This window comes from Squalius cephalus, assembly GCF_949319135.1.
Source record: "Squalius cephalus genome assembly, chromosome: 22".
In the NCBI taxonomy this organism is placed as follows: domain Eukaryota; kingdom Metazoa; phylum Chordata; class Actinopteri; order Cypriniformes; family Leuciscidae; genus Squalius; species Squalius cephalus.
Genome location: NC_137143.1, coordinates 27,881,065 through 27,902,951, shown reverse-complemented (window position 1 = coordinate 27,902,951; position 21,887 = coordinate 27,881,065). Strand labels below are relative to the sequence as shown.

At 35.8% G+C, this 21,887-nt stretch overlaps 2 protein-coding genes across 3 annotated transcripts; one reads left to right on the top strand and one right to left on the bottom strand.

Moving 5' to 3' along the window:
• Window positions 1–101: 101 nt before the first annotated feature.
• sypl2a (synaptophysin-like 2a) lies at window positions 102–15,206 on the bottom strand. The gene is made up of 6 exons (XM_079856855.1): window positions 14,985–15,206; window positions 14,827–14,901; window positions 8,009–8,118; window positions 7,225–7,420; window positions 3,331–3,507; window positions 102–1,730 (listed from the first exon to the last, which is right to left on the bottom strand). Exons 1-6 carry the CDS (start codon window positions 14,997–14,999, stop codon window positions 1,608–1,610), a joined length of 696 nt encoding a protein of 231 aa, XP_079712981.1. The 5' UTR covers window positions 15,000–15,206; the 3' UTR covers window positions 102–1,607.
• Window positions 14,013–20,930, top strand: psma5 (proteasome 20S subunit alpha 5). Of its 2 annotated transcripts, none has more exons than XM_079856854.1 (10): window positions 14,013–14,294; window positions 16,619–16,661; window positions 16,962–17,028; window positions 17,230–17,356; window positions 17,448–17,515; window positions 17,647–17,754; window positions 17,848–17,906; window positions 19,734–19,836; window positions 20,592–20,678; window positions 20,781–20,930. In XM_079856854.1, the coding sequence occupies exons 2-10, from the start codon at window positions 16,633–16,635 to the stop codon at window positions 20,856–20,858; spliced, it is 726 nt and encodes a 241-aa protein (XP_079712980.1). In that variant the 5' UTR covers window positions 14,013–14,294; window positions 16,619–16,632; the 3' UTR covers window positions 20,859–20,930. The 2 variants fall into 2 exon arrangements, with proteins under 2 accessions (XP_079712980.1, XP_079712979.1); XM_079856853.1 differs by lacking the exon at window positions 14,013–14,294 and adding an exon at window positions 15,953–16,063.
• Window positions 20,931–21,887: the final 957 nt, after the last annotated feature.

Genomic DNA, 21,887 nt, shown 5'->3' with positions numbered 1-21,887 from the left:
GAGTGCGATTTAGTTTGATGAATTTATTTCGTTTACAACACTACCACCTAGTGGTAATGTAGTAAACAGCAGCCTTTTGGAAATGAAACACGAACCAATAATTACAGCTCTCCTCTTTTAATACAAACGAAAATCAGCCTTTGTGGAGATTTTCCTTCTGAGCTTAGCATAGAGATACAAAACACAACAACAAAAATGAAGGCCTATATTTTTCCAAAAGTAACAACCAAAATTGAGGATTGCTTCAGGACAAGTATGTGACAGGAGGAAATTCTCTTGAGTTTTTTAGATGGCACTTTGAAGTTTTTTTCCCCTTTAATCACAACTATAATCATTTATATTAATAATTTAATGTGTTTAAGTCTACTTTTTCTAGCTATGTTGACATACCAGGTAATTGGATTAATACTTTAGATGTGCCAGTGAATATTAATTTGAAAAGTTAATCTTATGATTAAAACAACTACTTAAGAATATAATAATAAAAAAAATGCCAATTTAAAATTAAACAAATACCAATCAATTTTCAACAGAACATAAGATGCACACAGACAAATCACAGCTATTGAACAATTAATCTATATTTTAGGATTAAACTGAATGCAATCCCCATAAATGTATTTTTCTGTAAAAAAAAAACAAAAACAAGATGGTAAAACATGCCACAGATGCACAAAATTAAATGTTCTTTTTTGCAAATAAAAACATCAACCCAAGTGATACAAACGCTTCATTTTACAGTGTCAAGTCAAACAGCCAAATACAAATAATGACAACATTACTACTCTGAACAGTAGAAAAACAAGTGATTTCTTCTGTTGAACGATGACTAGTTGAATAGTTAACATATTTTTCCTGATAGGAAACGAAATATGGCCTTTGGCGTAGTAATTAGTATTACCAAATACCACTTCAAAAAGAGTCAACTCAGAGAATTCACACAAGGATGTAAAATAAAGGTTATAGACTAAACATCAGAGGCTTTATGGCTGAAACCAAGATGATTCTTTTTTTCAGTTTGTCCTTTTCTGACAAAAGTAAGGTGACTTAGTTGTCAAAGGTGTTTCGGGTGTGCATAAACATCCTATCGTGAACGTAAATGAAAAGGCACTTAAACCAATAAATAGTTTTTAAAAACTACAGGGAAAGTCAAGCTTTAAATGTCTAGAGCTAGATATTAGAGTGCTATTGTTAAAGTGCTCACATAAGAGCTTTCAAATGCAATGTCTGTTGATTGTAGTGGATATTTAGAGTTATTGAGATGCAGGTCATCTTTATACCAAATTAGACAAATTAATAATAAAAAGAAAAACATCAATGAGCAAGAACACAATTTACCTTGTAAGTCGTAATAGAAATGCTACTGATCTAATAAAATTTGGTTTATTTTTTTGCTTTGCTTCAGACGACCTGCTTGACAGTGCCATCAAACAGACACTAAAATAAAAATAAAAATCATAAAGAAATGATGAATTCAGCTTATAGCATTTATAATGTAGTGAACTGCAATGCATGGAGCTGGAAACAAAGCTTTTGCATGAAGAAACGATGATGTGGTCTGCTTGATGAACGGATGGACAGGAGAGGAAGGAGGCCGTCTTGTCTTATTAGGAGGTTGAAACTCCTTCCTCTGCGTTGGGTGGCGGATTGGCCGGCTTATGAAACGGAGTCTCCTTGTAGATGAACCAGCAGTTCCCTGCCCACAATATCAGGTTCAGGAACCCAAAAAGCTAGAAGATACAGAAGAGAGAAAGATACATTTAGTGCTTCAACTTCTCATTTCTGCTTACCAATAAATTACTAGAAGGACAATGTCATCACAACGAACCACACTTTTCTTCTATGGGTCTTTGAGATTATTTCTAAATCATGGTGCAAGTAATTTTGCTAACTTTAACCATGGCCTGTACCATGAAGCCAACCTTGCGTTTTAGGCACAATGAAAGAGTTTGTCTTTTAACAACTTGCGCTGCATGTCTGATGCAATAAAGTCACTCCCCCCTGTTTCTACTTCAAATTAAAAGTAACTATATAGCAAATGATTTTTAAAGACAATTTCAAAAGTGAATGCATGTTTCATTGTTCCATAGCATGTGATTGGCTGTTCAATACTGATGTCACACCTAAACTCAGGATCAAAGGCTGAGTTGACAGAAAGTTGATGATAAGCGTCATGTTGCCAACAAAGCCTGTGTTTGCTCAACTACCATCATGGTACGGGCTTTTTGTATTCCAATAGTAAAATGAAACTTAACCCTGTAAAGCCTGACATTTGAAATAATAGTCGAAATAATTTTTTGACAAATATAAATATATATATATATCATATTTGATACATCAGGCTTTTATGGCTCATATAGCATGATATAGTAAGCATATGTTGCTCATATTTGAGGAGGAATAAAACACCTCAATTTTATACAGATGTCCAAACTGAACAAAAATATGCAGTTTGGTGCAGTAACTGATATTTACAGTATATGGCCAAAAAGTAGAAGGTTTCAATGAAAATCAATGGCATCTTTATAACAGTATAGCGACTACTTCCATAAAAAGCTTAAAAGCATTAGTAAGACGATATCAGTTGTCAGTATATCTCCCAATAAAATATCTTAGATGATATTCAAATGCTTAGTTTTATGATCATAGCTCTGTAGTTTTATTATTGTGGGAGAAAAACATATAGTCCAATGCAATACAATGATGATTGAGAGATGTACAAATAAATGTTCCTCAAAAGTTTGATGAGTCATTTTGCATACTCGCATATTTTTCTAAAATATGATGAATGGATAATCAAGTAAACCTAAGTTGCTTCAACTCATTGCTTCAACTTATTCTTTGTAAGTTTCATTTCTAAAAATGATGAAAGATTTCACAGAAAAAAAAGGGATGTTTTTAGAATTATACTAAAAGGCATTTTACTTCCTAAAAAGTATCAACTATCAGTCATAGAAGGCGTGTAGTAGATTGTGTACAACAGGTTTTTCAGCAAAGTTTTGATCATGTTCATAATTTGGAGACCTGAGTATCAAATGTGATACAGTAAGCTTTACAGTTTTAAACATGTATCCATAATTGATCAAATATACAGTCATATTACATTGAGTAAAACTGTCTGTGATGGTCAGTTTATAGGTGTGTGCAAAACCAAAAAGTAGTAAAAAATAGAGCTGCCTCAAATCAGAGCAATGGTAGGACATGTGAGGTACATGTTTAGATCAACTCCATTAAAATACTGCCCAAAGAAATGTTCAAGGTATTAACTAGGCTTAATTAAAAAAAAAAGAAAAAAAAAGATCAGACCTAATAGGTAGTAATTGTCCTTACCACAGAGGCATTGAGACGGCCCATAGAAGGGTGGCTCTTCATTTCACATACATCAGGCAGACAACGAAAGATTAGCCTTTCAGGATCTGTAGCAAACTTGACATCTGTTAAGCCTTTTCCCCAGGCTGAGGAGCACACCAGCCACAAGAACGCAAAGATCCCAGTCACAATCAGATCCTGGGGAGGAAACGGATACAAGTTTGGGATAGCAATCCTTGTTCGTGGGAATTGTTGGAGAAAATGATATAAGTTGCTGTCAAAAGGACAAAACACACAAAAGTAGTCCAACAGTTATAAGAAAATCGCATCAGAAGATGTGAATAATAGAAACAAATATTTGGACAGTTAACAGAAGTGTCAGTGTCAGTTCCAAAAAGTACAGCCTTTACAATGAATACTTGTTTGAAATGTTATAAGTGAATTTTGAGTAAATACTGTAAAATCAATGTACACAAAATTCCTAAAAAGTTCCCCTATTATGTTTTTCAAGAAATTACCTTTCATGCAGTGTGTTATACAGCCGTTTGTGAATGTAAAAGGTCTGCAAAGTTTCAAAGATGAAAGTGCATAATAAATTGAGTTATTGCTTCCCAAAAGAAGGAATCGATTCTGAACTGCCTAAAACGAGACGTCGTAATTCCAGTCTTACTTCCTGCATGAACATATGTAGTTTGTACCAAATTTGCATAATGGTTTTCATTGGCTGCCAGCAAACATCCACTTTGGCCCACCCAGGATTTGTACAGATACTGTAAAATGAAATTACATGACTTTCAAGGTTTTTTCAAAGGACTTTGCAATACTTTTTAGTTTTTTTAAGGACTACAATCAGATATCGCACTTATCAAACAATATTTTTTAGTATTTTTTTTTAACTCAAATTACAGAAATAAGGTATCCAAAATACAACTTAAAACATATTTAATAATATATATATATATAATATATATATATATATATATATATATATATATATATATATATATATATATATATATATATATATATATATATATATATATATATATATATAAAATAAAATATATTAAATACATAGTTTATAATGGCTATTATTGTTCAATAAATAATATTTTATATTATATTGTTGGCGTACTTCTTACCGAGAAAGGGATTAGGGGGGATTAACAGACGGACTGCAGTGTTAATTTTGCATGAAAAGATTTTATTTGTGTAAAAAAAAAAAAAAGTCATATATTTAATATATTTTGTATTTAAGTCAAGCACTTTTCAAGTACCTCTTCGTAAATATGGCTGTTTTCAAGGGTTTTCCAGGACTTAAGGTATAGTGGAGGATTTTCCCGAATTTTAGAAAAGAACCGCCCTCTCCACTTTTTGAAAAAATGCACATGCGCAACACTCCTGCTCCCGAGAGGGGAGCATTTGTGTAATAAATACTATGGTGAACACATTGGAATTATCAAAAATGAACACACAAGGTTTTAGAACATTTCAGCGTGATACCTTTTACCATTTGGGCTACTTTAGACAAATTGAGATGTTTACCGTGTCTGCGCGGTGCGTGACTTGTGCCAGGGCTAGCATCGCTAATCATAGCTTACATTAACTTTTACTAGCAGTGATTTTAAATGGATTTCTCCAAATAGCATGCCAAACTTTACCTGTCGAGTAGAAACTTCGCGACTGAGGCATCAGTGGGAAGCCTGTGCTTTTAGCGCACGCCAGCGTGTGAAATATTCTCCCAAAAACACTCTGGTCTTGTTTCTTTCTTCAGAGGCCTTTCTCTTCTTGTCATACAATTCGTAGACACTTTTTCTCTTGCAACCCTCAGACATTTTGAAAAAAAACCGGTGAGAACGGCGAGCTTCAATGAATGGCTGAAGCCGTAGCTCACCACACATATACACCTGAAAGTGCGCATGCGCAGAAAGCGAAAACTACCTAGGGACGAGCACGTGCGACGGCCTTACGTAAACATATCACCAGAATGATTGACAACTAGAAGGACCAATAGTCTTGATGATCCACCCGGAAAAAGAAAATCTTCCACTATACCTTTAAATATCAAAAAGTCATTAATTGTCAGTAATTGTAGTCTGGTTTGTGTTGTCTCCATGTCGAGAAGACGCTGTTTTCTGAAAGCAAATCCACTTTGCTGCACTTCCAAAGGATGAAGACTCAAATGATATGGTGAAACCAACATCATTGTTACTGTTGGTATCACTGTGCATCAAGCACTGAGAAGATCCAGAGCTGAAAGTCAGATATGGTAATGAGGCGTTTGGGTTCCGACAAACCAAGACCAATCACAACAGACTGGGCCTTCTGACCAATCAGAGCATTTTAGGTTCTCGAAAAGGAGGGGTTTAGGGGCTGTTTACACGACACCATTTTCAACTAAAAATGTTAAACTTTTTATGCGTTTTGGCTGTTCATTTACACGTTTTGGGGGCCTGAAAACGCAAACTTTTAAAAGCAGTTTTCAAAGTGCACCGTTATTTTCTCTGTGTAAACTACAAAAATGCAAATTTGTGAAAATGGTGACGTCGTGTGCATGCATTTCGCGTGTTCAGTCTATAGGTGAGTAGTGTTTCTTTTCAAAGTGACATCGCCAACTACTGGCCTGGCATGCAAAACAGCGTTTTTAGTCGTTCTCCTGAATCCGTGTGAATGGGGATTGTTTTGACTGTTGTCTATACGCGAAAAACACGAAGGAAAAAAAAATCATGTTTTTAGTACATAGTTGTCATGTAAATGTACCCTTAGGGAGAATGAACCCTTTATCAAACTGTTTCAGACACTGTGAGAAAAAAAAAGTGAAAAAGAAAATGAAAGTGTTTTTGACCTTGGATGCATGTAAAACTATTGTAGAAGTCCTCCAAAACTAAATTTGGAACCTTTAGCTTAAAAGGGGCACTTTAAATAAAATAAACATCCCATTTGCAACCATTAAATTGTATCATACAGGAATTATATCGGCTGCCCTACCATAAGACGTCTACTGAAAAATGCATATTGGTCGGCCATAAATGAATAAACAGCAAATCAAATCAATTAAAAAAATAAACATATTTTAATATTATATTAAATCTTCTGTATCACAAAAATCATTTTGTTCCAAACAACAAGTCACAAACTCTTAAAGGAGAACTCCGGTCAATTTTAACATTGAGCTCATTTTTTTGTACATTTGGAGTGCTGTCAATACAGAGAACAACGACAAAAATCGGTGTTGCCTACACCGTGTTATCCTCTTTTTAAAATTTGCACCCTGTTGACTTCAATGGGGCAAGTTTTAAACCTGCTTTTAGCCTCTTAACATCCTTGATGTGTCATTACAAGTGCACAGGTCATGTGAGTGATTCCTTCAGAGTGAACACGAGTGAATATGACTGCAGTAGATGTGAAAGATATGAATAAAAATGATGTTATTTAAGCCAGCGCAAATACATGTTTACATCCTGTTTTCGGCTGAAGTCCAAAGTAGTCGATTGCCGAGTTCACGCGCATAGGTTTATCACGCGCGTGAACTCGGCAATCGACTACTGTGGACTTCAGCCGAAAACAGGATGTAAACACAGGTATTTGTTAAGAGGATGTTAAGAGGCTAAAAGCAGGTTTAAAACTTGCCCCATTGAAGTCAACAGGGTGCAAATTTTAAAAAGAGGATAACACGGTGTAGGCAACACCGATTTTTGTCGTTGTTCTCTGTATTGACAGCACTCCAAATGTACAAAAAAATGAGCTCAATGTTAAAATTGACCGGAGTTCTCCTTTAATGCCTTGCTTTTGCATACAAAAAAAAAAAAAAATCATACAAATGACAATTGCACAAAGATAATAATTCATACACTCACATTCACTCATAATGTTTAAAAAAAAAATTAAAAAAAAATGCATTGACTGATGACTCACAATCATGGGGCCACGGCTAGTCTCCCTGTAAACCTGCTGGTAGCCCAAGTACAGGATGAGGGTGAAAGTACAATACAGGAAGCCCAAGACGCCCACAGCGACGAAGAACTCAGCCGAGGAGGAGAAATCTCCCTGCAGGTAGGTCACGTTCTTGGTCCCATTGCAATGATCAATTAAATATGGCTGACTTTGGAGCCTGGTAAGTAGGAGTCACATGTTTAACATGTTTTGTATGTTTAAGCATAATAATAGAGATGCACTGATGTATCTGCCAGTAATCTGTATCAACTGATAAAAGCATTTACGCATAAAAAAACACTACAGGAGCTGAATTACTGTTAATTATGCTAGAATAAATTCGCATTAAGACAAGTGTTTATGAAAACTACCTTATGTGCAACCGAGTTGCATAGAAACTTTCAGTTTTTATTTGAGTGTAATTATTATTATACCTGAAAATAAATACCAGTTGAATATAATAGCTCTGTTGTTAATTTTAACCTCTAAAATTGTGGTAATGTCCCAAATGAGAGGGTTCCCTGTATAGTTTACAGCATTATTTGGCAGAGATTTTTTTCCTTGAGAAATCAAACTATGGTATTGGCAGATATCATTCTAAATAATATGCTGTTGGTATCAGCAGAGAAATTTAGCATCGGTGCATCTCTACAAATTGCAAATGGCTTACTCATTGCATGACTTACAGCTGAACAGCATTTTAACAATGAAAAAAAAAGATACCTTTATTTTGAAATAATATGTAAAAGAAATGTGGTTGTTTTACCTAAAAGGATATCCAAAATTAGCAGTGATATCTTCGCCTTTACAGTTATGAGTCACCACAGTGGATCCGACATAACCACCAGTGGTGGCAAAGGCACAAATGGTGAAAATCTGAAAGCACAATAATCATGATAATAAGACATCTGTGTAGCATTTTCCATGAAATCATTACTGAGCAGTTGTCATATATCGGTTCTGATATCAGCACTGACTTTAACTATGCACACTTGGTCAGTTTATCGGTTCTGATATCAGCTATCAGTTTATCGGTTCTGTTTACAGAAGTCTGAACATGTGAAAATGCTCTGTTATTGAGTAAACTAGTAAAATAAACATTTATTTCAGCAATTCATGTAAGCATTTCATGTTTGATCATTATAAATATTTAGTTGAATTCTATTTTGACCACTGGAATAGGATCTGAATTTAAACATTTGTTGTGCCTGAATTTTATTAGTGAAGGTTTAACAGCTTTAGCATATGAAAAAAATGAGACTTCAAAAGCATGAATTCAACATTAATTTAAACCAGTTGTCAGTGAAGTGAAATGATAAATGAGAGTGAAATGGATTGAGTGTTTGATCCGTCAATGCTTTTCCCCTTGCTGACTCAATATCCTGGCGCGTGGTTCGCTGCTTTCCTTTTACAAACGCCCCACTTCCACACAGGAAGTGGCTTTTGCAGACATGTGTGAGAATAACTACAGTAGCACAGCTCTGATTTATAGATTCTGCAGGCTTTTTTCAGTGCTCTATGAGCCAGTCTTTCCCCCTATTTCTAAAGTGATTTGCTTTAAAAAAAAAAAAAAAAAAAAAGTGCCAGGATTCATAGCAATCATTAAAAAGATAACTTTTTAAGAGCCATGCTGTAAAACAGAAGAACACTGTGGATCTCGGATTAAGCATATTGTGAATAAGGCCTAATGGGAAAATGCTTAAAGCGATAGTTTACTCACCCTCATATTGTTTCCACCCATATGACTCTTTCGTGGGTAAAATGACAGACTTTAATTTCAGGTGCACTATCCCTTTAAGACAGCTCTACTCACAGCTTGAGATTCAGTCAGTGGAAACGAAACACAAATATTCAAACCAAGTTAAAGTTTTACATTTTAGCAAAATATTAAAGCATTCCAAGGATTGTTTGATCACAGAAGTGTCTCTGTGGAACCCCCTGTTTAAGACACATTGAAGGATCTTCTAAGGAACAATTGCTATTATACAGGAAAAACAATAGTGGGATGCAGAATTTCAGTCCCAGAAGTCCTTTGTGAGAAATTTTGTGGGAGGGAATGGGGATCAACTTTTCTAATTTAAGCTGAGGTGCTAAAATTACTTAAACTGGAATATAATAAATAAATACACAAATTAATAAATATGACAAAATTACTAACACAAATTAAAATGAAAACTGAAAATCTAAATAAAAGCTCATTAAATGGTACTTTATTATTTATGTTTAAAAAAAAAAGATTTATATAAATAATACTCAAATAATAATGTTGGGAACCTGCAAAAATGAATTGGTCACAATGCAAAATATTAGGCTAAGGTCCTAAAAATAGACCTAATTGTCTTTAAGAAAAATATATTTTATGTGAATTAGTATATTTTCTATAATTTCCTCAAATAAAATATTTTCTATAATTACTCTAAATATGAAAAATATAAATAGAATTCCATTTTACAATCAGATTTTTTAAATATGACACATTTCTTGACAGCTTTTATATAATTCACAGAAAATAGTACTAATATATATATATATATATATATTTGTCTAATTAGTTTGAAGTGATAAATTAATCAAGATAAATTTGAACAGACTTAGTAGTCTATTTTTCCAGTCTAGATTGTTTTCTTCTTTCACTAAACCAGATATCCGATCCTCTGAGACACGCTGGTCTGGATTGCACCTCAAAATGATTCTAAAAATAGCATGATTTTTGCTGCCATGTAAATCACTCTGCATTCTGAAGAGTGGGTGTGTGATCTTCACCCCGCCAAGACTCTGGCTTCATTCCTGGTCAGCGTGTGGTGCAGGTGCTTGGCACAGAGAAGCACAGCGAGCCAACTAAGGGTGCCTGGCACCAAACAGAACCACATGGTGGGCCGATGCCCCGTTCACGCTGGAATGCACACCTACACACAGCAAGTGACTATTAAAGATCGTCTTTGTGTAAATGAACGGTCCCTGCCAGCACGGTCAACCTCATCAGAGGGTGATTTACCTGTTAGCGACCAATACTTCCTCTCCATTGTTGTATTATTACTGGAAGACTGGGTTGTGGATGTTAAAAGCAAAAACATCACTGTGGACACATGCTGGTTTTGTAGGGAGTGGCTGACATTCTTGCTTTACGTAAATAATGTGTCAAACCGCCTGTTTCCTTAGATGTTTTGCAATTCAGGACATTCTCAAAAATGCTTATGAATGCATATTAACCATATCCTCCTCCACATCCAAGCACTTTTCCGCAGCTAATGCCAGACCTGTTCCACCTTCCAGTTCAGCTTGTCTAGATCTCCAAATGTAATCTCTAACCTAATGAGATAACAGCTTCATTTACACCTTATGCAAGTCAAATTACAGTGAGGAAAATAAGTATTTGAACACCCTGCTATTTTGCAAGTTCTCCCACTTAGAAATCATGGAGGGGTCTGAAATTGTCATCGTAGGTGCATGTCCACTGTGAGAGACATAATCTAAAAAAAAAAAAATCCAGAAATCACAATGTATGATTTTTTAACTATTTATTTGTATGATACAGCTGCAAATAAGTATTTGAACACCTGAGAAAATCAATGTTAATATTTGGTACAGTAGCCTTTGTTTGCAATTACAGAGGTCAAACGTTTCCTGTAGTTTTTCACCAGGTTTGCACACACTGCAGGAGGGATTTTGGCCCACTCCTCCACACAGATCTTCTCTAGATCAGTCAGGTTTCTGGGCTGTCGCTGAGAAACACGGAGTTTGAGCTCCCTCCAAAGATTCTCTATTGGGTTTAGGTCTGGAGACTGGCTAGGCCACGCCAGAACCTTGATATGCTTCTTACAGAGCCACTCCTTGGTTATCCTGGCTGTGTGCTTCGGGTCATTGTCATGTTGGAAGACCCAGCCTCGACCCATCTTCAATGCTCTAACTGAGGGAAGGAGGTTGTTCCCCAAAATCTCGCAATACATGGCCCCGGTCATCCTCTCCTTAATACAGTGCAGTCGCCCTGTCCCATGTGCAGAAAAACACCCCCAAAGCATGATGCTACCACCCCCATGCTTCACAGTAGGGATGGTGTTCTTGGGATGGTACTCATCATTCTTCTTCCTCCAAACACGTTTAGTGGAATTATGACCAAAAAGTTCTATTTTGGTCTCATCTGACCACATGACTTTCTCCCATGACTCCTCTGGATCATCCAAATGGTCATTGGCAAACTTAAGATGGGCCTTGACATGTGCTGGTTTAAGCAGGAAGGAAGGAAGGAAGGAAGGAAGGTTCCCCGTGCCATGCATGATTTCAAACCATGACGTCTTAGTGTATTACCAACAGTAACCTTGGAAACGGTGGTCCCAGCTCTTTTCAGGTCATTGACCAGCTCCTCCCGTGTAGTTCTGGGCTGATTTCTCACCTTTCTTAGGATCATTGAGACCCCACGAGGTGAGATCTTGCATGGAGCCCCAGTCCGAGGGAGATTGACAGTCATGTTTAGCTTCTTCCATTTTCTAATGATTGCTCCAACAGTGGACCTTTTTTCACCAAGCTGCTTGCCAATTTCCCCGTAGCCCTTTCCAGCCTTGTGGAGGTGTACAATTTTGTCTCTAGTGTCTTTGGACAGCTCTTTGGTCTTGGCCATGTTAGTAGTTGGATTCCTACTGATTGTATGGGGTGGACAGGTGTCTTTATGCAGCTAACGACCTCAAACAGGTGCATCTAATTTAGGATAATAAATGGAGTGGAGGTGGACATTTTAAAGGCAGACTAACAGGTCTTTGAGGGTCAGAATTCTAGCTGATAGACAGGTGTTCAAATACTTATTTGCAGCTGTATCATACAAATAAATAGTTAAAAAATCATACATTGTGATTTCTGGATTTTTTTTTTAGATTATGTCTCTCACAGTGGACATGCACCTACGATGACAATTTCAGACCCCTCCATGATTTCCAAGTGGGAGAACTTGCAAAATAGCAGGGTGTTCAAATACTTATTTTCCTCACTGTATATTGCTCTGTGGGTTTTCTTCAAATGAGCTTGTGATGAAATGTGTCCCCCCTTGTAAACAGCACCTGGATTAAGTTGCTGAAATTCCATTACCTCCACACAAAGGATCCAAAACAACACACTATAGTGTTAAATTGCACCTTTTGTTTTCTCTACCACCTTGCACGTTCGGAATTATAATGATTTGCAAAGGCAAAGCAAAACTGTGTGCAAAGTGCAAATGTTTACAAAGGGTCTGGCAAAAGCGAAAGAGATGTAAAACCTGCCAGGTGAGAGAAGAAAAAAGATGTCGCCAAGAAACAAAGGCCTAGACAACATTTAAAGTCACCAAGAAATCAAAATGGACAATTCTTGTTTTTTCATGGAATATTGCAGTCGTGGCCTAATGGTTAGAGAGTCAGACTGGTAACCCGAAGGTTACTGATGTGCCTTTGAGCAAGACATCTAACTGGGCGCTACAGAAAAAATGGCTGCCCACTGCTCTGGGTTTGTGTGTCTACAGTATGCAGTGTGTGTGTGTGTGTGTTCACTACTCACTGCTCCTAATGTATGTGCACTAACATGGATGGGTTAAATGCAGAAGACAAATTCGAGTATGGGTTCCTATACCTTGCCTTCACGTCACTTCACATCACTATTATAAATGATTTATCCATGCACATCACTATTTTTTAAATGCACGTGCCCGTCTTAAACAGTTTGCGGCTCGAGTCAGCACAAAACTCACTTTCGGACGTGCCTGAGACTCGCACAGTCTCGAAATGAGCCAATATCCAGGAGTATATGATCCTATGATGCCGGTTTTTGACTACTCCAGCGTTCCATTAGCTACAACAGTGAACTGAGAAGAGTACGGATATGTCAGACATGCAGGGAATTGTCCCCTGAAGGTTTCATTAAGGGGGGAAAATGTATATTTCTGATGTCTTTTACTGAAAAGCATAACAAATAGAACGGATTGAGTCAACAGCAGTGCACTGATAGCAGTTCAAGAGCCGGTTAATGGTTACAACAGTTCACGAGTCACCAGTACGCTGAACCAAGGAAACGGTTCGGACAAAGAACCGATGAGCTGCTGATGCAAGCAAGCGTAAACTGAGCAGATGACTTGAGACAAGAGCTGAAATTAAAGGCTTTTTTAAATGGTTTTTCATGGTTTATGTAAAAAGGTAAGTTGATTAAGACTAATTAATTCACTATAGATGTAAAGCACCTGTGTTTCACATCATTATTGGGTGCTTTATAATAATAGCATTGCGTATAATGTGACATAATTGTATGATTATGTAAACTAACTGGTGAATCGTTTTTTTGAAACGAACTTTGGGGAAAAGAATCGGACTTCCCATCACTATTCTCTTCTCTGATGACGCGTTTACTGGCACAAGGGCGAGGCAACCTGTCACTCATATGAGATGGACCAATAGCAAACCACAACCATCCAACCAATTCCCAATGGACAAAATTGTTTGAGAAGCTGTTTAACTCTGATATAGATTTATAAATAGGGAAGGAAAGACTATTGTAACTTACGTTTCATGCCAACTTTAAAGGATCAATGCACGTGCATGGCCTGGTCAATTAGTGAATATCTGTTAAACTACAAGCTATTTCAGCAAAAGCAGCTGAGATTCTTTTCTGAACATACATCACCACTTCTAAAAATGATCTTGGCTGGTATCAGTGCTGTCGGATATTTACGTCTGTGTTTACGCAGGTATAGTGTCACATATCAACACTGAATTTTGTGGCAGTTAGCCTCTACTTCCGGACTTCTAAACTATATCAGACCAACTGGATTGAATTTCAGTCTAGTCTACCACTAAACTGAGGACAAACAAAAATATATTTAGCTTGCAAGCCATGCAAAAGTAGCTGAGATGCCCATCTGAAGAAAGCTTCTACATTCTAGAATCTATTAAACTTTTTTTCTAGATCATCGAAACTTAATTGTATAGCACGTAAATCAAAAAGTTAATTTCACATCCAGCCTGAATTTTTAGTAGGTTAATGACCTCCAGAGAGTGAGTCGAGGCCTAGTTACCCACATCAGTCGCAGAGCCCTGCAGGTAGGTGTGTTTTATAGCCTAGATTTTCCATTGTTTGAAGTGGTATATGTAGTATAAGTCTGAAGTCCACCATAGGAGCCTCTTATGCGCATGTGGCAAACATGACTATCTTGGTGGCTCCTACAGTTGGCAATGTAAACACATTTAATTCTCAAGAGACAGTGTGCAAGGCAGAACTTGTATAAATTTGCATGCATTTGTATGCTTGAGAAGATTTCTACAGCACAATCCCTATCAGATGAAACATGTAAAGATGTGTATATGTATAGATGACCTTAATAATGGAAAATATACGAGTTTTGATCCAGTTGTCATTAAATTGACATGGGTGTTGCCCCTTAATGACAAAACAACAGCACCATATGTGACTGAAGCGAACTTGTATCATCGTTTAAACTAAAGGTGCGTGCATATGGTCGCATGATACAGTGTTTAAAGATATTTGCATGAGTGTATCAATTGTCATACTGAACGCCCCATCAAAAATATACAACGTGACATTTGGATCTGTTGAATGATCGCAGCAACTCACCCATTCCAGGATTCGGATAAATCCCAGTGGCTCTTTCACAGGTCCCAAATCCAGACTAAAACCAGACATGATTTTCTGTAAGTGGAGAAAATAAAGACGAAATCCTTCAATCGATCTCCTGAGCGGAAAAGACCACCAAACGGCTGTTAGTTTATTACCTGTAAGATTTCCATGTTTTTGGGCGTGTTTTTATACTGTAGCTAATAGAGAAGACTTCGATTCCAGGATAGTTTCTGACTTCGTTATTAACAAAAAAAAAGAGGACACACGACAATGACGTTCAAGGTTTTCGCTAGCGGGAAAAATAGAGGACTTGTGTCGACCAACTTGTCAAACTTTCTACAGTGAAACACGTGATTTCAACTTTCTCTTAAAGTGACATACACGCGTAAATGTTGCCAGATCCCTCCAGAAACAGAGAAACATGTACAAAACAGGCCTAAATAAGCAAAAGATTGAGCTTTTATTCGTGGTTATGAATAGCAGAAATTAATAAAAAATATTAAGAACACGAATCTTTATTAAAAGATTATTTCATTAGGCAAGTTTATTAAGTGGCTTTTGCGTGACCTTTGTTATGTGTATTTACAATAAACATTGTTGAATTTGATGTTCTCTAAATAAATGCCTAAAAAACTGAAGAAATTGCACATTTTATCCTAAGGAATCACAAATATTTTCCATTTAATAGGACTGAAAAAAATAATAAAAATAGAGGTGCATAAGAAAAAAGCAGCAAATCCCTAAAGTTTAATAAAGGTCAAATACATTTCGCAATAATAGCTACATTTATTTTCAAAAATAAGTTTAAATATTTATATACATATAAAATGCAGAAGAAAATATCTCTGATGCACATCCATGCATGCACACACAGAATGCAGAATTTTGATTATAGGTACGTTTTATTTACAGTTTCATGTACAATTCTGTGGCATTAAAAAATTATTGGAAAATTGTATTTCATCCTTTGACTTGCAATAGATATGAATTAACCACCTTAAGTTTAATTTCACTTATGTTATAATTTGATTTTAAACATTTTTGAGTCTTTTATTTGTAAATAATTATTTTGTTACGAGATATATAGTCCATATTCATATCGTCGTCATATGGCACAATAGCCAGTGTGCTAAAGGGTAGGAACCTAAGTTGTCCTGAACGTTTTTGTCGGGCGATTATGTATAAACACTTCCTGCACTGTTGAAACTAGCAAACTCACCCTCCACTGCAGAAGGTAAGAAATTCATTTATTGTTGTGCTTTACTGCAGTAAGTCGCAAATTAACAGACAAAAGTATTTGAAACAACAAAGCATATTGTATAAAGTTGTTTTAACGGCCCGTGTTTTGTTCATTTAGTAGTAAATCGGTTAGCTAACGGCAGATGCTCATGTGTATGGGTTCTCTCATGGTTTAATCAAAATAAAGAACGAAATGTATACTAATCTTATGGGCAAACTGCTCATTGAGCTAAATGAGGGTTTTTAAAAGTGCATAGATGAAAATAAATAAGCTGGGAGTATTTTTAAAGCGCTCAGCTATGAATGACTTGGTTGAAATGAAACATGCCTTGTCATTGAGTGAATGGTGGTCCGACCAATCAAATAGATAGTTGGCTCTTAGTCCCGCCTTTCATCGCAAAATCATCCAATCAGTGGAAGGGTGCCGGTGATGCACTTCAATGCCAACATCGCGCCGCTTACACAGCAAGCTGTTGTTTTGTGCTAATTTACTTCATTTAAAGTTTGCTAATCCAGGTCTGTTTTAACAATTTCGTATTAATTTTTATAGATTTGCATTTCAAAATGTTCCTAACAAGATCAGAATATGACAGGTAAGATGAAGAATGACCTTTATTTACACTTTATGCTTTCACTGCTTTGAACGTCTTTTCATGCTTGTGGTGTATATGTGTGTGTGTATATATATATATATATATATTACTTGCACACATCTCTTCAAAGCATGTAATTTAATGTCACCCTCTTGTCTTGAAACTTTCACTTTCAGTTTTGTTTTGCCAGTATAATAAATGCATCAACTCTACAGTTTATTACAGTGTATAAAAGCTATTATAAATACAGATTTGAATATACTTACTGTATCGTATTTACTTTTTTTTTTCCATCCTCAGAGGAGTTAACACTTTCTCACCAGAGGGAAGGCTTTTTCAAGTAGAATATGCTATTGAAGCCATCAAGGTAAATCTTTTCTGTATATTCAATAATATATTGAGTTTTACTAACACTGTCTACTAGAATAATAAGATTATATAATATGTAATACTTGTAATATGATATGTAGCACTTCTTATTACTAGAATATTGTGTCTTTCTCAGCTTTTCTCATGTTGTAAGAAGTGAATGTCGTGCTGATTTTCTTTGCTTTGTGCCTCTTTCCAGTTGGGGTCCACAGCCATTGGCATTCAGACATCAGAGGGAGTGTGTCTCGCTGTGGAGAAGAGAATAACCTCTCCGCTGATGGAGCCCAGCAGCATTGAAAAGATTGTAGAGATCGACACTCATATTGGTTAGACAAACTTTGATTATAGTACATATTCTCGGTGAGGATAAGGGTAATAAAGCTAGTTGTGAATGATCATGTTCATTTCTTAATACAGGCTGTGCCATGAGTGGCTTAATAGCTGATGCAAAAACGCTTATTGACAAAGCAAGAGTGGAAACACAGGTCAGTTAAAGTTTCTTCATAATCCGTATTGTCACTGGGTCTTGTTCAGTAATAATAGTGTACAGCTGGCAGAAAAAGTTTTCACTCCAAATGCAAAAGATTATATTGTAAGCATTCTAGTGTTTCTGCAGAACCATTGGTTTACCTACAATGAGACGATGACGGTGGAGAGCGTAACGCAGGCCGTGTCTAACCTCGCTCTGCAGTTTGGAGAGGAGGACGCTGACCCTGGCGCTATGGTAAGAGCCATTGGGCTTCAGTTTTATTTCACTGAGGACGGGAGTCTCTAGTTGTGGTTTGACTACAAATGTTCCTCTTTTTTTCAACTTTAGAGCCGTCCTTTTGGTGTCGCTCTGCTTTTTGGTGGTGTGGATGAGAAAGGACCTCAGCTGTAAGTATACTTCTTTTGTTTTTAGTATTAAGCTAGGTAAATGTGCAGCATTTTGTTGCAGTAAATATTTAAAACAATTATGAATTTCGCTAGTTTGTTTTTATTTTTGAATGTTTTACCCTGATTGATGTAGAATGACCTTTATCTATACTTTATCTAGAAATTAGAATCTATACATTAGGGGTGGAACGGTTCAATTCACTTGTCACGGTTCGAGACACGTGTGTATTGTTCGGATCCGGCCACACGCAGCGCAACGTGTTTTTTATCATTTGGCACGGAGGTGAATGAGTTTTTAGAGGACTCACCGACAGTATCGTTTCAGTCTACTGTGTGGGATCATTTTGGATTTAGTGCTACATATGACGACGATGGCGGTAAGAAAGTGGTGGTAAAAACCGCGACAGTTTGCAAGCACTGTGCAACACGTGTTGCTTATGCTAATGGTACACTTCCAATATGTTAGCTCATCTGCGGAGACATCACCCCAGACGAAAGTTGGGTAGGAAAGAGCAACTTCTACCACCTGAAGCATTTAAATGTCACCATAAAAATCTACAGCTTTAAGTTATTTTTCTTCATTTAAAGATTTAATTTTTAGAGCCACCACAAAGTTAACATCACTGTAATAAATGTTGGCACTGACAAGAAAGCCTATTCTTTAAATTTGACAATAAGTGTTTTTGTTCACAGCTACAATTTGTTTAAGGCCAACAGTTGTCAACTTTTTTACAAATAAATGAAAAGCCTGTTGAAATTAATGAAACATCTCCCCTCTTGCTGTATCTAATAGCCGATTTAATTTATGATTGTCAGTGTCACAATAATGTGTCTATTCCTAAGATCAAGCTGCCTCATTCATTCAGTTTTTTGATTACATGACCTTGAGAATAACTTATTTTTTAAATCCTGTAAATGGTAGATTATAAGGCTATAGAAATACCATACATAAACATCAAATATAAAGTATTAAAAAGGAAAAAAAAAAACATTAACTATGTATACCGAATCTAACCGAAAACCGTGACCACAGAGCCGTGATACGAATCGAACCGAGGATTTTGTGAACCGTTCCACCCCTACTATGCATAGAAAATAGGGATGCATGATTATTTGGAATAAAATGAAATTGCAATATGACTTAGTGCGGTCATCAAATCGCCAAGGCTTTGATTTAATTAAGTATATGTGCTGCATATTTCAGAGTGAATCCTGGCAGTGTTCTTTGTTCAGATTTTTTTTTTTCGCCAAATTGTGCAGTTCAACCGAGCACAGCAAACCTGGAGTTTTTTTGTTTAATTTATTTTGTTTATCATAAACAAAATTTCGATATTTTTTTCTTGCATCGTGCACTTCTACAAGAAATCAGTATAAGAATATTATAATTATTATAATTACAATATTTGTTGTTTAAAGTTTTACCCAGTTTAATGATGCATGATTAATCAGAATAAAACTGAAATTGCAATATCGCTTAGTGCGATTATCAATTATTATTGTCAAGGCTATGATTCAATTAAATAAATATATGCGCCGCATGTTTCAGAGTGAATTGCATCACAGTGTTCTTTTATAATAATAAAGAACATTTTAATTTGCAATCACAAAAACGGAATTAGAATTGTGTAGTTCTAGAAGAAATCAGTATCAAAAACATTATAATTATTATTAAATGATTCCATAAAAATTCAAAATTTTCCAAGATTCAGTAAGTTCAGAGAAGTTCTGAATACCCGGATTTTTCTTTATTAGGCACTCGTACAGACTTGTTTGGTTTGTATAGTATGTAAATCACACTAATCTTTTTTTTTTTTTTTTTTTTTTCAGATACCACATGGATCCTTCTGGCACTTTTGTCCAGTGTGATGCCAGGGCTATTGGCTCAGCATCTGAAGGTGCTCAGAGCTCTCTGCAGGAGGTTTACCACAAGGTTTGTTTACCCACTCTCTCCTCTTCATCTCAATTTACTTTTTAAGGTTTTGTGGTGAAATTAATAATGAAATGGTAATCTGATGGCTCAGTTTTGATGCTCAAGTTGAATGCACAGCTCAACATCCCTTGAGCCTGCACAAACTTTCAAAAGTAGCATTATTTTTTTGTATCTGAAACATCTTAGTGATTTTTCTGTAAGTCTAATTTGATATTGAGTAAATTTTGATTTAAAAAAACAAATCACGCTAGCCTAGCAACCATTTGCATTGTAAGTTGTATAATTGAATTCTAAAGGCAAATATAGGCAATTTGGGAACAACTAACTTGTTGTAACATATTATATTATATTATATAGTATGTACTTTTATATAATGGAAAATCATCTCCATGTGTATATAACAACAGTTCTAATTTAGCCATCTGATCCATAATGCCACAGCCAGGTTATATCAAGTTGATATTCTCACAGAGAAAAGAGTTTCTCTCGAGAGAATCCTACAGCCACGTGCTCAGGAAATCAGAGTCCCTTTTTAAATCCACCCCACCCATCTTCCCATTCCAGTATGTCATGCCTCTACTAGTGTAACTTTAGTCACAAGACTCACCCATGTGACCCTGCAATCTAATAAGCAGTGGCCAGTGTCCAAAATACTTCTTCATAAATCGAATTGCTTTGAGAGAAAAAAAAAATCACACTATACTTGTCGCTTCTGTTCCCCAGTAAACATTCATAAAATATCTTTCTTTTTTCAGTCCATGACGTTAAAGGATGCCATCAAGTCTTCTCTCACTATTCTGAAACAAGTGATGGAGGAGAAACTCAATGCCACCAACATTGAGGTAATGCACAAGCACTTCACCTCACATGGGGGCGGTCATGTGAAATATAATTTAATTTAAAAGTATTTGAAGGTCTGACAATTTCCTTTTCTCTGCCTGCAGCTTGCCACAGTAGAGCCCGGCAAGACCTTTCACATGTACACAAAAGAAGAGCTTGAGGATGTCATCAAGGATATCTAGAGCTGTGCTAAGCCCAACTGATGTTCAATACAAAAAATTCTGTGTAATTTTGTGTGAATCAACACACAGAAATTGCATACGTAATACTCTGGCTGCATCCTACGGTTTGCCTGTTCAGACAGGAATTGAGTATTTTTACATTTTTTCTTCTTCTGTCAATCCCAAAATTTCTATAGTTCTGTACAAGGACAGTAGATCTTGTAGTTGAATTAAATGGGGGGTTCTTTTTGTTACCAATCACTGCGATAATAAACTGTTGTTGAAAAACTGAAGAGTTTGTTTCCTTCTTTTAGGAGTCATTTATAGGCTAATAAAGAAAAAAAGGAAATATCATGTGCTGTAAATCTTTATTATAAGTACAGCAGTTTAATTGCATGCAAAAGTCTAAAGAAGGATAATACTTTTTTATTATTATATACTTTTGGACCCCGTGTGTGTGTAAATATAATGCTCATTTTTATAATTTTAATATAATACCATGCATTTGAAGTGGTATATACAATTGTTTTCGTGAAACTCAATTGTAATTGTTAAATTTATTTCTTTTTTATATATATATAATGGGTCTTTGTACAGTTAACATGGTCAATGTCACAAATTTGTTCATTTTGTTAGTGGCCTTATTCATTTTTCACCAAAAAGGTTCTTTGTTTAAAAAATGTAGAAACAATCATTTGTTTATGTTAAAATAGTACAGTAACATTTTTTAAAATTACATTTATTCAATACAAGTTACAATAATATAGTAATTTTATAGTACAGTATATAGTACTATATAGTAATAATAAAAGTAATTATTTAATGAAATGTGTTAGCCAGTTTCAGTAATATCAAATATTTTTAGTAGGCTTACCATAATATCAATGCAATAAAAATCTAATGATGACATTCAAATAAAACTTTTCACAGCACATCAAGACAGGCAAATAAGTCAAACACATGATAGTTTTGTTGTCATTTTAAATCGGAAGGAAGACAGACTGGTGCCACACAATTTGTAAGATAGGTTGGTCAGCAGAAGGCGTGATT